Genomic DNA, 16,850 nt, shown 5'->3' on the forward strand with positions numbered 1-16,850 from the left:
TCTAATTATTTGGGCAATAAGTCTAGCAAATGCAATATTACGAGTAGAAAGTAGGCAAACATGTGACCATCTAGTTGATGCATCTATTAAAACCATAAAATATCTAAATGGCCCACATGGAGGGTGAATCGGCCCACATATATCCCCTTGAATTCTTTGTAAAAATGATGGAGATTCAACAATTACCTTAGAATGGATGACTTTATTACAAGTTTACCTTGAAAACATGCAGCACAAGGATAATCACTTGGTAAACGAATCTTCAGGTTCTTTAAGGGATGCCCATGAGAGTTCTCAATTATTCGACACATCATAATTGTTCCCGGATGTCCAAGACGATCATACCAAAGCATAAACATCTTTGGATTAGAGCACTTCTGGTGCTTCACAACATGTGATTCAATTATTCTTATTGTTGTATAATATAACCTGGAAGAGAAAGCAGGCAGTTTTTCCAATATGAGCTTCTGGCCCGAAATTATTGAAGTAATATAAAGATATTTGTCACTGCCTTCATTAGTGGTTTCAACATGATAACCATTTAAACGAATATCTTTAAAACTGATTAAATTTCTTCTAGATTTAGAAGAATACAAAGCATCATCAATACAAAATTTTGTTCCTTTTGGCAATATGATATTCGCTATTCCAGAGCCTTCAATTAGGTTTGATGAACCTGATATTGTATTGACACTAGCTTTGTTTAATATTAAGTATTGAAAATATTTTTTATCTCTAAGAATTGTGTGCGTTGTACAACTGTCTGCTAGACACAAATCTTCACCAATCATCTTGAAATTAATCATTCCATCAGTATGACCATACCTCCATATGTAAATAAAATAAATATTAAATTTCAAAAATAAAATAACAAATACAATTAAAATTGACAATATAACATAATGAAAACGTATATATATTACTACAGGATTATTATGATTAGCAAAATTCATTTCAATCCATTTTTCTTTCTCTTTTATGGATGCTTGATATAAGTCTATCAGATGTTTAGGCGTACGGCAGGTACACGACAAATGTCCTTTCATACTACATCTGTAACATTTATCGATCTTCATAGTTCTTTGTAGGTTTATTCTGTAAACCTTTGTTTTTATATTCTTTCACCTCAGTGTGGTTCCACTTTTGGTGGAAATGAACATTTCTTTTGTAAGAATTATGAGTACGTTCCCATTGACCTATATATATACATATATATATATATATATATATATATATATATATATATATATATATATATATATATATATATATATATATATATATATATATATTTTCTATCACGTCCACGTCCACGATCATGGTTTCCTTTATTACCATGAAATGAGGTTCTATTTGCTTCAGGAAATGGTGTAGAACTTGTTGGACGAGATTGGTGATTTTTCATTAATAGCTCGTTGTTTTGCTCAGCCACTAGAAGACAAGATATTAGTTCAGAATATTTTGTGAAATTACGCTCTCGATATTGCTGCTGCAGGAGCACATTCGAGGCATAAAATATGATATATATCATCATAAGTGACTTTTTCATCATACAGTTTTAACTGTGAGCTAATTTTAAAGAATGCAACTTCAGGTGCATCCAACTATAATAAGCTTTTTGGGAGGATAATTGTCTTCTAGTACTCGTATCTCTCCCTTAAATTATTTCACAAGGTCAAGGGATCTTTTATTATAAGGTACTCATTTTTTTTTAATTCATCATGCAGATAATGGCGAAGAAAAATTATTGCTTTAGCGCGATCCTGTTGGGATGCTTGATTTTCATTTTTAATAGTTCATATTAATCTCACATAGATCATAAAATTCACATGTTATAATATGATTCTTAAAACATTAAAAATTTGTAAGCATATGTTAGAATGTTAATTAAGAAACTAAATAATAAGATTACTAAATCTTAAAGAGACTTACAATGAATTAAGAATATCCCACGGATAGCTTTTGATGTTGAAGATCAAAAGAACACAACAACTAGATAGAGCTTCGTGCTGATAACGTGTTGTTAAATCAAAGAAAATAACAAGACAAGATAAAGAAATTGTAAATATGAAACTAGTTCTTCAAGAACTATGTATTTATTACTCACTAGCTTATAACCCGCCCTATGAGTGGACTTTTTTTTATTATTATTACAATTGATTTGAAAAGTTTTAAAAGATTATTAGTAATCAATTTTCTTTTCCCACTCATTTAACTAATTGTTACCAAAAAATATATAAAAAAATTGTTTATAAGATCATTTTGAACAACAATTTTTTATTCAATAGTATAAACGCAAGTATTAAATAAATTTAAAAATTCATAAAGTTTAATCTCATTAAAAAACTATAAAAACAAATCATAATTCATTATAGAACCTTGAAAGCTAATGTCGGCCATCAATTAAGAATGTAAACAATGTACATTACCAAAAAAAAAAAAAACAATTCGTTATACTTTGTACCAAAAACAATGATAAGAAACTCTATCTCTCTCTCACCATCATTTCTTTGAATTCAATGTAAAATTTACAGAAAAAATAAAAATAAAAAGAAGAAGAAGAAGAATAGAAATGGTAGTACAGAAAAAGAATAGAAACGATTTTGTTAAGAGTAAATGCAATCCATGTCTATCAATGGAACAAAGCCAAATCAATAATAAAAGCTCTTGCCACTTATCACTCATGTTAAAGTATAATTATCCCTCAATTAATGCATACCTATACCAAGTTGAAAATACTGTTATTAGATTCTCTATCCAAATTTTACTGTCACCCTAATACAGAATTCATCCAATGAAAACAGAAAACAAACAAACAAATTAAGAAAATTTTATCGAAAATAGAAAAATCAAGAAAAGCTTGAAAAAACTGGAAGAACATACTTTGTTATCAATAAAATTTTCTAAGAAAACAACCAAAACAAAAGTAACAACAGAAAAATAAAAATAATTGACTTTTAAAAAGAAAAAGAAAAAGAAAATCTCATATTTCCCAACTCAGAGAGACTTCCAATCAAAATACGGACCTTTTGAGCTTGGTATAGGCCCTAATCGAAGAGAGAGGAGAAGAATAAACATATCGAAAGCTCCAAGTCAGAGAGCTTTCTTTCCTATTCAAAAACACGAATGTTAAATACGGCCATGTAGCTTATTACATAATTACAGACATTATGCTTTGGTTTGGAAACAATAGCACAACAACCAAAACAAATCATTCAACTGTTTTGCTTGGTACTCTGCCACCGAAGAGGGTACTCTGTTTTGCTTCAATTCAACTGAATTTTATTGAGAATAAAATCCTTTAGGAATTCAAGGAATTACAATATCAGCACACTGAATTCATTAACTTCCTAGCTATAATTCTTTCTTACATGTTGAACTTGTGTATTCAGATCATAGAGAGAAGGTTCTCGCTTAATTTGATGTATAAGAAAGTTATAACATAATAGAATAGAAGGCAATCTTTCATTCAATAGTCTTACATATTAATTTTTTCATTACATCAACGAAATAATCTCTACATAATTTTCATATTTCACTGTAAAAATCTCTGCATAAACTATCACGGAAATATCAAATCATGACTTCAATCCAATTACCATTTGCTGTTCATGGGAAGAGAGAGAGAGAGAGAGAGAGAACATGTCCTGTTAATGAGTTTCAAACAGCAATGGATATGAGTTGATAAGAGAAGAGAGCATAAAAGAAAAGACAATAGAAGAAAAAAGATGAGAGGAAAAAAAAAAAACTAAGCGGAGAGAGAAGAGAAGAATATACATACCGAAAGCCCCAAATGAGCGTTACAAATTGTCCCCTTTCAATTCTGAAGCAAGTGTAGAAATTGTTAGGATTACCTTTGATAATTTCATGCTTGAAACTTAGGAAAAATCACCGGAAAACTCTTCTAAATTACCGTGCGTGTCTAGCAGCTTTTATATATATATATCTCCCTTAATTAGACACAAAAATGAAGTAATATTCAACGAAAACAAACCGGTTCTCTTGAAAAGAGGCTCTGCTAGCGCTGGTTGAGTTTGTAATAGTGGAACCTCATCATGATTATCTGCAGCTGCTACTCCCATGGCTTCCAAGCAACAAAGTTGTAGCTAATTTTATGAACAGCTCCCCGAAAAGAAACTTAGTTTATAGATTATACGATTGCCAGAAAGTCAGAGTCCAGTTTCATGAATCCTCCCTTCAGAAAAATCAATCCATAATCAAGGCTCAACCGTAACACCTAGCCGTGAATCACAAATCCAACAATCAGCAAACCAAAACTCATTTCATATTTCAATAACCAAAAAGAATCAAGAGACATTGTTAGGATTATCTGTGATAATTTCATGCTTGAAACTTAAGAAAAATCACCGGAAAACTCTTCTAAATCACCCACCGGAAGGTCATCAACGGAACAGTCCACCAATTACCAAAGGGGAACTTCAAAAGAAGAAATCACATGGCCACAACCATTTCCACACGCCGGAAAATCACTGGCAACAACCTGGTGTCGTTGGAAACGGCCACAACTTCGCCGGAGACACCTCAAAATACCACAGAAGTCGCCAGCCAAACATGGGTTTTCTTCCAAGATAAAGAAGGGAAAGAGTAAAGAAGAAAGAGAGGGAGACAGAACATCCGTGACATTTAAGAGAGAGAAGGGAGGGACGGTGGGGAAGAAAACGTTTGGGTTTGGAGAGAGAAGGAAGAGAAGAAAACGTTTGGGTTTGGCAGAATTTATTTATTTATTTTTTGTTATCAAAACACATGCACATTAAAAACCGGTTCAGTTTTTACAATTGCCGGTTCATGCCACGTGTTAGAGTATAGGTTCTCTTTTAGGAAAAACTCAGCTTTTATATATATATTTTTTACCTGTCTATTTTATTTTGTCTCTCTGCATCTTGTTGAGTGTTGGCACTTTTAATTTTTCCATGTTACGGAACTAGAAATTCTAGTGTCCCCGAGTTGATTGCCATATTTTTCTACTTGTTTGTCATCCAAAATTTTAATTTGTAAGAACGAGTTACTTTTTTTTTTCTTTTTTAATAGATACTTGAAAATGAAATTACAACAACTACACGAGCTGGGTACCCCAAGAAAAAACAAAATCTATGAATGAAATTACGCGGGCCTAATGATCACGGCACAAATGCCAAGAACCCAAACCACCAGTAAAGATAGTCAAAGATGGAAACCGAGCCCATAAGACCCGATCATCAATTGTGTAACAAACACAAGCACAGAGAGGGGTTACAAAATTAAAAGCCCATGAATACACGTATATAAAATAAAAGCAACAACAAGACCACAACAACAACAAATGAATGGCGGTGGAACAAAGAATGGGAGTTCCCGGAAGTGGCGCGTGCAAGCCACGCAACCACCCTAGTGGACCTCTCTCCAATTGCAATTGCCATGAACGGCCACGGACCACCGACCGCAGAGTCAAGTGGAGGAGGAGACCCGGTTTAAAGCTTGGACACGCCGACGCGTGCAAATCACGCGCCAGTGTGTGGAGTTCCAGGGAAGCTGATTCTGGTGCCAATGGAGGTGGAGGACGATGGCGAAGCGGATGGAGAGGCGCGTGTACTGTGAAAAGTGGCGGAGAGTCATAGAACTAGAATAAAAAATTTCGATCCAAAAATCAAGCCAAAAAAACACACAGAACACAAGGGATGGAGGGGAAGACCGGTAGATGCGCTGTTGTGGTGTAGAAAAGTAACATAAGGCTAAAACAAGATCCAGCAAGAGAAATGCTAGATCAAGCTGAAGCAGGATAAATGCTTCTCCGGAGGAAGAAGCAAGGGCCGCAATGGAGGCAGTGTCAGATGGGGGAAAAGGGAGAAAGGGAAGAGGGAAAAAAGTGAAGGGAGAGAGGCTTTCCTCCCATGGCGACGGGTTGTTTCTTTTGACAATGTAATTCCAATTTTTTTTGCATAATAGCTTGAGAGGCCTCAATCAAGTGCATTTAAGAGTGCAACCTAGCTTCAGACACCATGTCTAGCCAGTTTCTTGGACTTGAGGGAAAGAGTTGCTCTGAATTTGAGGGAGACTTCCAAACCTTGGATTGATCATGCTATTTCTATCTTTCCCCTTCCTTTTCTTCATTTCTTTTCCCATTTATATTGTGGTTTACTGAAAATTTACTCAGGACTTACACATGTAAAACAACTCGATGTAATGCTTAATGAACAGCTTTTATACTGAAAATAAAAATTTAACCCTGCTTGGTACATTCTGAAGCATGATGATAAACTTAATACCGGAACTGTCCAAAGCAATCTAAGATTGTGCATCCATACCTCCTTTTGCTGTTCGGCATTGCAACACAAAATCTTAAGACAAAAAAAGTAATGATAGTTAGTTCACTGCAATACAATTTTTGATGATATGACAGTGAAAATTAGTTATTGGATCCACACTTGAGAACAAAAAAAAAAAGAAGCTAATTTTCACTGCCATGTCATTCATTCCAGTTATATGTCAGTCGTATAATAGTCTACTAAATAACATTACTCGACAAATAATTGTACTAGACAATCGGGCCTATGTTCCCCAATCTGCAGCCACATCTCATTTGGTGGTCAGTGGAGTTATTATACTGATGCTAATATTAAGACAAACAGTCCCATGAACAAGAGGATGATATAGACACAAAATGAGAAAGCAACGATCCAGCATAATCCTGAGGTAATTAAACAACTCTTTGCAAGACCGCCGCAGTATGACTGAAAAGGCAAAACACCTTTCACCAATATATTGACCAATATCATTTTCAGCAAAACTTAATCCAAAATATAGATATGATGCTATTTAGTTCTGTCATCAGATAACAGCCCCTTTCACAGGAAATAAAATATAAGAAAGGTGAAAGTTTCATGGGACGAGTTGTTCAAACAGGAGCTTGAGAGGCTCAACCTGTGTTCCTCATTCCAGCTGCAATTCCATTTATTGTGATAAGCAATGCATCTCTGAGTTTATGGTTAGCATCATCACACCTCAACCTCTTTAGCACTTCCACTTGCAGCATGTTCATAGGATTGAGATAGGGAAGTCTGCTTTCTATCAGCCTCCTCAAGCTCCGATTATTCTCAGACAGTTTTTCATGCCCACTAACAACCAGTACATACTTCTCGGCCGTCAAGAGCTCCGTCCTTAGTTTGGAACCAAGTTCTCGCCTACTCTCTGACACAAGGACTTCATCATAGTGCTTAGCTATAGGTATGTCAGCCTTCCCTAAAACCATCTCTATAAGGTCTATGGTGGACTGAAAGAAAGGCCATTCTTCATACATTGCTTTTAGATCATCAGTATGTCCCTTCTCACAAACACCCTTTAGACCAGCTCCCACTCCAAGCCAAGCCGGAAGAACGAATCTCGTTTGGGTCCATGCAAAGACCCATGGTATGGCACGAAGATGTCCAATTCCTGTTGAACTCTTTCTTCTCGTGGGACGGCTTCCTATGTTAAGGAAGCCAAGCTCAGCTTGAGGTGTAGCCTCATGGAAGTAGGCAAGGAATTCTGGATTTTCATAGACAACGCTCCGATAATTCTGGCAACTGATTTTTGAGATCTCCTCCATGAGATTACGCCATTTTTCTTCTCGAGGTGGGTGTGGGGGACGTAGGGTTGCAAGCAGCACAGCTGTTGTGTATATCTCCAGCTGTCTAACTGCCGTCTGTGGCAACCCAAACTTAGCCTGTACCATCTCCCCTTGCTCAGTTGACCGAAGGGTACCCTGCAAATTCAATATGCCGAGATGATTGTCAATATAAATCCATGGCTTAGATAAAGTCCAGTTTCAGAAGGTGTTTCTATGATTTCTTAACCACTGGACACAAGTTATTAACTTTGAGTCAGATTAAGGACTCAATTTGAAGCAAAACTTATTAGTGAAACTTAATTCAAAGTGCACAAAATTGAAAAACATATCAAGTTGTAGAAGTTCTAGCTTTAAAATTCTTTTAGTTTCTTATAGTTAATAAAAATTTGTAAGGACATCAGATCCAAAAGGCAAAACTCACCACATTTAAACACGTTCCAATTTAGACAATCAAACGATGTTGGGAGAAAAATGAAGTAACCAAGCAAACTGGATTACCACGTTTTTTTATTTCACATATTTTTATCTATTAAAATCAAAATTTTGTTTTGAAACATTTAAAACCAAGAGATATACTACTGTTAATTGGAGAACAAAGAACAAAAAAATTACAAAAAGTACCAAGATACCAATCCAATAGATTACTCACCATCACAGAGCCAGGTGGTTGGGATTGAATGGCAAGATATGTCGGGCCACCCCCACGACCAATACTCCCTCCACGCCCATGAAATAGTGTAACTTTAATACCATACTCATTGCATGCAGCCACAACATCTTCTTGAGCTTTGTACAGCTCCCATGCAGCAGTGAAACGCCCAGCATCTTTACCAGAATCAGAGTATCCAACCATAACCTGTCCACAATAACTTCCTATGCTCCTAAAAGATTATTGGGAACTAAACCACAAATTAATCCTAAAATTGGCTTTTTTTTTATTGAATACCTCTTGGTGGCCATTATGGTTCTGTATGATGTGTTCCCGATACCAATCAATTGATAATAATCTCCTGATCACCGATCCTGCTGCTCTCAAGTCCTTCACGGTTTCAAATAGAGGAACCACCCGCAGCCTATCCCAAAATGTATGTAAACCTTATGAGATCAACTGTTGCAAGTATAATATAAACTGCACTTGTGGTGTGCCAAAGACATACTAAAATGTTTGAACCAACTAAGCAACACGTCATGCAAAATTATGTAGAAAATATTCTCTATATTCCTTTTTCCCTAGTAATGCAAACTGATAGCTATGTCATCCTGCTATCACTTTTCCATAGAATGATCGACTTTGGGGTGGACAAACATAGCATGCGTGTTTTGTTATATACACATTACCAAGAATGATAACATGAATGGAAATGACATATCTCGGTGAAATTCCCATCAATAATTTCATACAAAAATTAGACTAATTTCCATAACGGAATGACAAACAAAATGGTAAAATTTGTTTCCATGTGCATCCGAACATTCCGATAAAATTGTGATCAGAAAAATTTAGAATTACAAATGTAATTGAAGTGATATCAACATTGAGGAGTGTAAACTCACGTTCCACCAGGACATGGTCTTCCTAATTCCCCGCTAATAGCAAGTCTTGCATCTTTCTGTAAAAGCTCAACAGCAAGGACATCGCTTGCCTGCCAATTAGCAAACACTTGTTAATTCGGTATTGACTGTGTGTGTGTGTGTGTATATATATATATATATGACAGTTAAAAGAATCTTTTAGGCTTTGATTTTGAGTAAACAGATGCAATCTCAAGTCATAAAAGTAGTAGCAGTTAACCATACATTTGAAGCCATAGAAATCACATAGGCTCCAAGTGAATCACTCCCTAGCTCAGCAGCTACACGGAAGGTGTCCAGGACTTCTTTAACATCAGCAGCAACCTGGAAAGACCCAAGTGAGAGCAGTAATACAAATTTACTAAACGCAAATAATTGAAAGAGAAAAGCAAAATGCCTTGCATCAATCATTAAAACTTTCATGCTATTCTCTAATCTCAAAAGTACGAGTCGTTGAATATGAAACCAACTCCAATGTATACGAAGAAGTGAAAAGAGATCAGTTTTTAAACAATAATTCTGCTACAATTATCGATATTTTTTTTCTTGTTTCAAAAGAGAGGAGCTTGACCAGTTTCTTTTTTTTCTTTATTTTTCCGTCCATTTAGATTCTCTTCTGCAGAATCTGTGACCAGTGAAATCCTATCTGAGCACAATACCTCAATACTGGCGGGAACAAGTGGCCTCTTCCCTTTCAGCTCCCTCGTTAAAAATTCCAGCTTCTTTCCCTCATCCCACTCACTATATGTACCCATATCCAAATATCTGGTAATTGCATCTAGTGTATCAGCATGTCTACCAGATTCCTGATAAATTGCAAAATTCAGTTAAATCAGATTTCAAAGCAAATAGTAGCTATCACCAAAAACGCAAAACATACCTGACGCAAGTCGAGTTTCATCAATACCATCCCAAAAGTAGCAACTCTTCGGATCAGGTCAGCCAGCCGACCATCAGCTAGTACCCCAGATCCACATGATTGCTGGAAAATCGATGGTTGTATATCAAAATTAATAAAACCACCATAAAAAGTATGCCTTCATTTAAGAGCAGCGAGGGAGGAAGGGAGGGAGAGACAGAGAGTACCAAAGACTCATAACACAGGAGCAGTGGTTCCAATAATTGATCTGATGTTTCATAGTAGTCCCAAGAATCATATTCGCAAGGAAGATCCTCGAGAAGAAGCTCCAGACGTCTTTGTGTCTTCATAAGCTGAAGCACAGGACATAATAATGTAATTGTATTTACTATCTCAGTGAGAAATTTAGCTTAACAGTTAGATAGAAGCTTCATCCACATGAGTCAAACAATACCTTGTCTTTTACATTGCCGATAACAATTCTATAAGGAGCAATTCCCGGGCTTTGAGAGATCCTTGGCTCCAAAAGCTTCTGGAAGCTGGACCTTCCTATCTGGGATTCTGAAAGTGCTTTCCTCTGAGCAACGAGTTGACTAGAGTTGAAAGAAGTAGACCTTGACATCACAGCTGACTGTGCAGTGCTAGAATTAGCCGAATTTCCATTTTGTAATGACAAGCGTAAATTTTGACGAAAATCCAGAAGTGAAAATTTCGAACTAGAAGGACCCTGACCATCCTAGAAAAAGAGAAACAGATAATGGAGAGACTATAAGTAATTGCTAGCTATGATTCAGAGAGCAGGAGAAAAAATCTAAGTGGCTATGCAAATGCTGTGCACAAATGTGACCATCCTAGAACTTGCTTCACCTGACGATTCAGTGGCTTGTAATCAGTGATAGGCAATGCAAGTCTGGGATACTCGGATCCACCATCATTGCATTCTGCATGAATAATAAGTTCAACAAGGGTATATCAATAATGGAAATATTGGTCTGCACTTACACTCGATGCAAAATAAAAATAAAAAATAATAAAAAAACAAATTAGGGAAAATTATACTTGGCCCCTCCAACCTACCATCCCAATTACACTTACATTTCCAAACTACTAGTCACTGCAACTCGGACCTATAAATTATCAAAATGTTTCAAGTTTCACCTGGTGTCAATTCCGGCCATTACTTTTGGATAGAAAACATCACACATCACAATCACATGCGCATGAGCCATTCTTCTGCCAAAAATACCCCAGTGCAACAGATAAAAATTACGAAATTGTTCCTAACATAGGGGTGGCCGTGTGCCACCCCCATTTATAGAACACGGCCAACATAACAGAGGGGGTGGCTGCCCTCTGTCAGTGGGAGTGGTTCATGGCACCCTGATTTTTTTTCCTTTCATTTTCTTTCGACAGTTAGCAGTGGTGGTGGATCTCAATGGTTTACTTCCACCATGTGTTGTGATTTTGAGGTTTTGCATCTGATTTTTTTTCTTAAAACGATGTGTTTTTACACAAAATGGGGGCAAATTGATGACTTCAAAATGTCTCAGACGCGCATGCTATGCACATTTGATGTTTTCCATCCAAAATCATGGCCAAATTTGACGGAGGGGACAACTTGAAATAATTTATCCAAAATTTTAAGTAGATAATCAAATGTACCAGTGCAAGAGGGCAGATCAGCTCTGGCTGGAAGTTGTGTTGGAAGGGATGGAGCTTGTTGGCCATGAAGCTTCATTTGACTTCTGCTCAGAGACTGATTCCAACTCTCATGCCGAACATCAGATGAAGTTTCTGAAGAGAAATTTGAATTACAGTCAAGTTACTGAAGTAGATCACAACTGCTGCGTATGGATCTTCAAGAAAATCAAGAGAGGATGATCTGTAGATACTCCAATTTAGAAGACTTGATGTCTTAGGCCATGAAACACGGTAACTGGAAAAGAACACCATTTTCTCAACAAAAATCTGAATGTACCCCTTCAGTAACCGTGTGGCCCATCTCATTCTTGTTACATATTAAAATAGGCATTAGAAGCATACTGACACTGTGGCTTCTTAAGCCATTTTCTTCTGCATATAGTCATAAAATTATCTGGATAAACTTAAACTTAGATTTAGTTGCTAAAAACAACATGCTTGAGAAACCAGAAAACCAATCTCATTTTTTCTTTTTCTTTTTTCCTTCTTAGGCAGAACCCCAAAATCTCAACATCAAACGAATTTAAAACTGAAGATTGAAATTGAATTTCAAATGGTCAATATTAAGATTTAAAACAAAACAAAAAGTTCTTATGACTTTTTAATTTATCATGACGCAGAAATTCAGCAAGGGAAAAGGGCCAACATTAAGCAATATAATTCCCCATGATTTTCAAGAAGGTTGGAAACCAAAAATGAAAAGGCATTTAGAACAAAAACCATACAGCTTTACTTTTCTTTTCTGATTTCCCTCTTTCAGTAAGCGAGCAACAAAATATGGCAAACCCAGGTGAGGATGCATGCTCATTACACTATTTGTAATCATAGCGGCAAAAAATAAATAAACTATTTGACATATTAAATTGCTACTATAAAATTCTAAATATATGCTTATTATATTAATAAACCTTCATTGTCATGCATTAGACCTTACAAGTTATGTTTGTCACTCTGTATATCTCAAGTCGTGATCTTCAGTTGACAGCTCTAGTCTCTTGATTCTTGTACTTAAGTTGTAGTTTAATATTATTTGCTAAAATATCATCTACAAAACTTAAATTATCACATCAATCAAGTTTAAAGCATTGTTATACAAAAAATTAAATTATTTAGGGCCCAATTGGATTGGTACTGATATTGACAGTTCCCATCTCTAAGAACACAAGGGCATTTGTCTCCAAATTTTAAACTCTATCCAGTGGACAATTCATATAAGACAAGGACAAAAGAAGCATAATGATTACGATATCCATAATTATAAAATTCCAGAGCTTCAAAAGAACTTAAACATGCAAAACCTTCTTCTAGAATTTCATGTGCCAGTTTTGACAATCTATCACTGCACTGATTCATGGATAGTTCAAATCTGAGGCTATCAGTTTCGCGAATGTAGAGGTCAATAGCCATCCACCTAGATAAAAGAGAGACATCTTTGGTGACCTGAAGCAACAGAAAGAAAAGCATTTGATGTCCTCATGTACTTTGACAGCAACAGCAGAATGAAACTGGAGTCCGTTATAGTTAGACATTAAGCATAGCTTTTCAATGTAATCAGTACAAACCAAAAAGATTTTTGAAAAGAAGTAATTCTTTCACAGAACAACACTTTATTAGACTCTTAAAAAATGAAGTAACAAAAACTGTTTCAGCTACCTTATAGGACTTTTCAAGAAATCACACACTTCATACATTAATGAAGAAAATTCATTCTAGCAGTGGGTGTTCACTTCTAAGTGCATCAAGTTCATAGTAAAAGAAAAGTGCATCAAGTTCATAATTAAATAAGACAATTCACATACACACATTAAATTGGACAAACAAAGCAAAAGTATCTTTAGCACTACCAACATCTTTTGAAGCATGCAAAAAAAAAAAAACAAAGTCTTCAATTTTAACAGAACAAATGACTTCTCAATAGCGAATGAAACAGGACCACTGTGATGTAAGAAATAAATAAATTAATCAGGACTGAAGTGAAGACCCTCATGAAGAACGCAAGAACTAAAAATTTCAAAGCTAAACAGAAGCATATGCCTAAGGTTAAAAAAAAAAACATCTCAACTTTGTTCCGACCATTAAAAATGTTTGTTTAATATGTCAACAGCTTTTCTGAAAATAACTCAGATCATTACCAAGAATGGTAAATATGCCATTGAAACAAGGAAACAGAAAATTACAACTCAATCAAGCTTTGCCGCTAATGTCTGCAGGATAAGTTACAAAGGTTGTCTTTTATTACTTTTTCCTGTTCAAAGGAAATGACCCACAGGACTTATCTAGAATTTTGCTAGCGTCTCTGTACCAAATTCTAGTAGAAGCTTTCACATGTGGATTATTTGCCATTGTTCTAAGACCTTCCTCAATCAAAGGAAAGATATTATCTTATACAAGTAGAAGAAATCATTTCACAGATGCAAAATTGTAGACACTTTGAAGATCTTATCTCATACAAGTAGGAGACATATTTCAAAAAGATGACCACTTGTAGTTGTAGAAACCTCACCTTTGCTGTTACATTTGGATTTCCATCTCTATCACCCCCCATCCAAGACCCAAACTTTATTGGTGTGCAAGTTAATGGAAGGGGCCTCCCAGTATGCTGTAGGGGAGGAAGAAGAAGAAGAAATAAGACAGAAAAGCTACAAGGAAGAAAGTATGCGCAGGCAAAGAATCCAGTAGGTACCAAACACAGTTTGAAGACAAACCTTCTTTAGGGCATTGCTGACCCGACGTAAATAATGAGGTACAGCTTTCCAAAGGGACTGCTCCACAATGTTCAAACCTGAGATAATAAAATGAACACATGCAGGTATGTACATAATTTTGCAGAGAAAACAAAGCATGCAATATCTAACAATTCTTAGCTTCAAGTAGTTTACCAGCCCTAGCTTCTTCAACAGGCGTAGGTTGGTAGCGCCTAAGCTCGTCAGTCTGCCAGATTGAAGTAATCTCTCTCACCTACAAAACCGATATTAATTCTATAACTCACACGGCATATTTAGTTCTCCTCTTAACTATAACAGCAAAATTGAATCTATAAATCAAATAAATGCAAGAATTAGACAATTTGTTTTCCACATTATCATATAGACACAAGCACAAACCCCACCCTCCACACACTAACACATGTACACTTTACAGTGACTTTCTGGGGGATTGTTATGCAGTAAGAGAAACAATACCAGATCCTCAATAAGCATTTCTCGATCTTCGAGACTAAGATCAGGTCGGTCATTGTAGTCTAAAAGATGCTGAAAGGAAAGGTGAAGTTAGAATAAGAGACAAGGAACGGAAAGGATATTAAAGATATTACATTTGAACACATCACAGTGTCAAGAACATTGACAACTTACGGCAAGTCTAATGTGCTTGTATTGTAATGTGCGACGATTGATTTGTGTGGGATGTGCAGTAAGAACAATTTCAACCTCCTGCAGCAACAAGTATGCCAAAATCAAGAACAATAAAGAAGAACGGACAACTTCTTAACCATCCACACTTAAATTTGCATTTTTCAGACAAGCAAATTACAGATACTTAAACGCAAAAATAAATAAATAAAACAACAGCTTGTGGTTTTGAAAGTTTATTTTCTTCAGGCAACGGGATCAAGAAATTTAGAAAACTAGAAGCACAAGAACCAACAAGAAACCTGCTTGCAAACAGTTTCATAGAGCTCATCTGTGGGAACTCCACCCTGAACCAGCTGATTAAAAATGTCGTCACAAGATTTCGATAGAGGCGCCCCGTTTCGTGCCTTACGAACTCTGCACAAGGCAACATTTCTCTTGAAGATTGATTTTAAAAGCCTTTCAAATCCAAAAACTGGAAGTATATCATACCGATTTTGTCAAGAGTAAATTAAGAAACTCCATGTATCTATTTTTTAGCAACCAAGAAAAAGAACAAACGTGACGCAATGAAGTATTTTCATCTAATCTTTCTAAAACAAACTAATCATCAATAAAGACCGATATACCTGTGATGGGTTTCGGCGATACCAGTCAAATTGAGATAGTGGCTGAACGCGCGAGCGAGGGTCAAGGCTTCCTCCAAGGTCATCTTCGATATCTCAGAAGCCAGCTGCTTCTCTAGCAGCTCCGCCATGTCCTCGATCCCCGCCGTCCTCATGTTGCAAGCGCTCTATCACACAAACCCCACCATTCAAAGACATTTTTCAACATGACATATCTTTACGCGTCTGTTTGGATGCTGAGAAAATGTAAGGGAAACAGGGGGACCAAAAAAGACACTGATTTGAAGACCTGATAATTATTTCAAAATCAAAAACTCCAACAGACTCACTACTGAGCCTAATATAGTTGTTTCAGTTGAGATTTTCTTGTTTTTTGCTTGAAAGCCCAAAAACATCAAAGGCATGCATTCCTCTGTTTTCTCAGCAACCAAAAAGAAACGACGTAACAACCAACACGATGAGCAGCGACTAGTACAGAAATGACTACGGAGGAGTACCTGAGCAAGGGTACGGTTCCTCTCCAGCTTCTCCATGAACTTGCCTCCGACCTCGCGCTGCAACACATCGTTGAGAAGACTTCCGAGCAATTTGCAGTCGTCGTCGAAGCTCTGAAACGAGATTTCCTCCGCTATGTCATCCGTGGTGTCCGTCATTGCCTCACAAACAGACCGAGCGAGTGAGCGAGAGATAATCGTGCGCGCGTTTGCGTGCGAAGAATGAGAAGCAGAGGAGGTTGAGCGAGAGCGAGTGAGAGAGCGAGGAGGAATATGTGTGTGTGTATGAGTGTGTACGGAAAGTCAGGGAATGCGGGGCCTGTGCAGCGTGGGGAACTGACAAGTGGCGGTGACGGCGGGAATAGCGGGGGTGCAGATTTGGTCTCTTGGTGGCACTGAAACTGTTGGGAGCCAGTGAACCAGAGAGGTGACCGGGTGATTCCGGGAGAAATCACTGGGGTTTTGAAGGAGATATTTTTGGAATTATACCGGTAGATTCTTTTACGTAAGAGCATCTCAGGTAATGACGTGTGTATTAGCTGCTCTAAAATTATAATTATATTCTTTAACTACTATTTTTTTCAATACATATTCTTAACAAATTCTCTATTATTATTTTCTAGCCAATAAACGCCTCTGAGAAAT

General features: G+C 36.5%; 1 protein-coding gene and 1 long non-coding RNA gene across 2 annotated transcripts; both read right to left on the minus strand.

Moving 5' to 3' along the window:
• Positions 1-3,527: 3,527 nt before the first annotated feature.
• On the minus strand, positions 3,528-4,231 carry LOC133876790 (uncharacterized). The gene is made up of 3 exons (XR_009901620.1): positions 3,995-4,231; positions 3,782-3,823; positions 3,528-3,647 (listed from the first exon to the last, which is right to left on the minus strand). It is a non-coding gene; the product is annotated as an uncharacterized LOC133876790 (long non-coding RNA).
• Positions 4,232-6,725: 2,494 nt separating this feature from the next.
• LOC133870466 (phosphoenolpyruvate carboxylase 4) lies at positions 6,726-16,646 on the minus strand. The gene is made up of 20 exons (XM_062307600.1): positions 16,209-16,646; positions 15,715-15,878; positions 15,388-15,502; positions 15,089-15,166; positions 14,918-14,986; positions 14,615-14,693; positions 14,441-14,517; positions 14,239-14,334; positions 13,034-13,175; positions 11,697-11,828; positions 10,902-10,975; positions 10,489-10,770; positions 10,262-10,387; positions 10,056-10,157; positions 9,835-9,981; positions 9,401-9,499; positions 9,158-9,246; positions 8,550-8,676; positions 8,253-8,459; positions 6,726-7,738 (listed from the first exon to the last, which is right to left on the minus strand). Exons 1-20 carry the CDS (start codon positions 16,362-16,364, stop codon positions 6,914-6,916), a joined length of 3,186 nt encoding a protein of 1,061 aa, XP_062163584.1. The 5' UTR covers positions 16,365-16,646; the 3' UTR covers positions 6,726-6,913.
• Between the last annotated feature and the right edge of the window lie 204 nt (positions 16,647-16,850).

Source organism: Alnus glutinosa, chromosome 1 (assembly GCF_958979055.1).
Source record: "Alnus glutinosa chromosome 1, dhAlnGlut1.1, whole genome shotgun sequence".
Classification (NCBI taxonomy): Eukaryota; Viridiplantae; Streptophyta; class Magnoliopsida; order Fagales; family Betulaceae; genus Alnus; species Alnus glutinosa.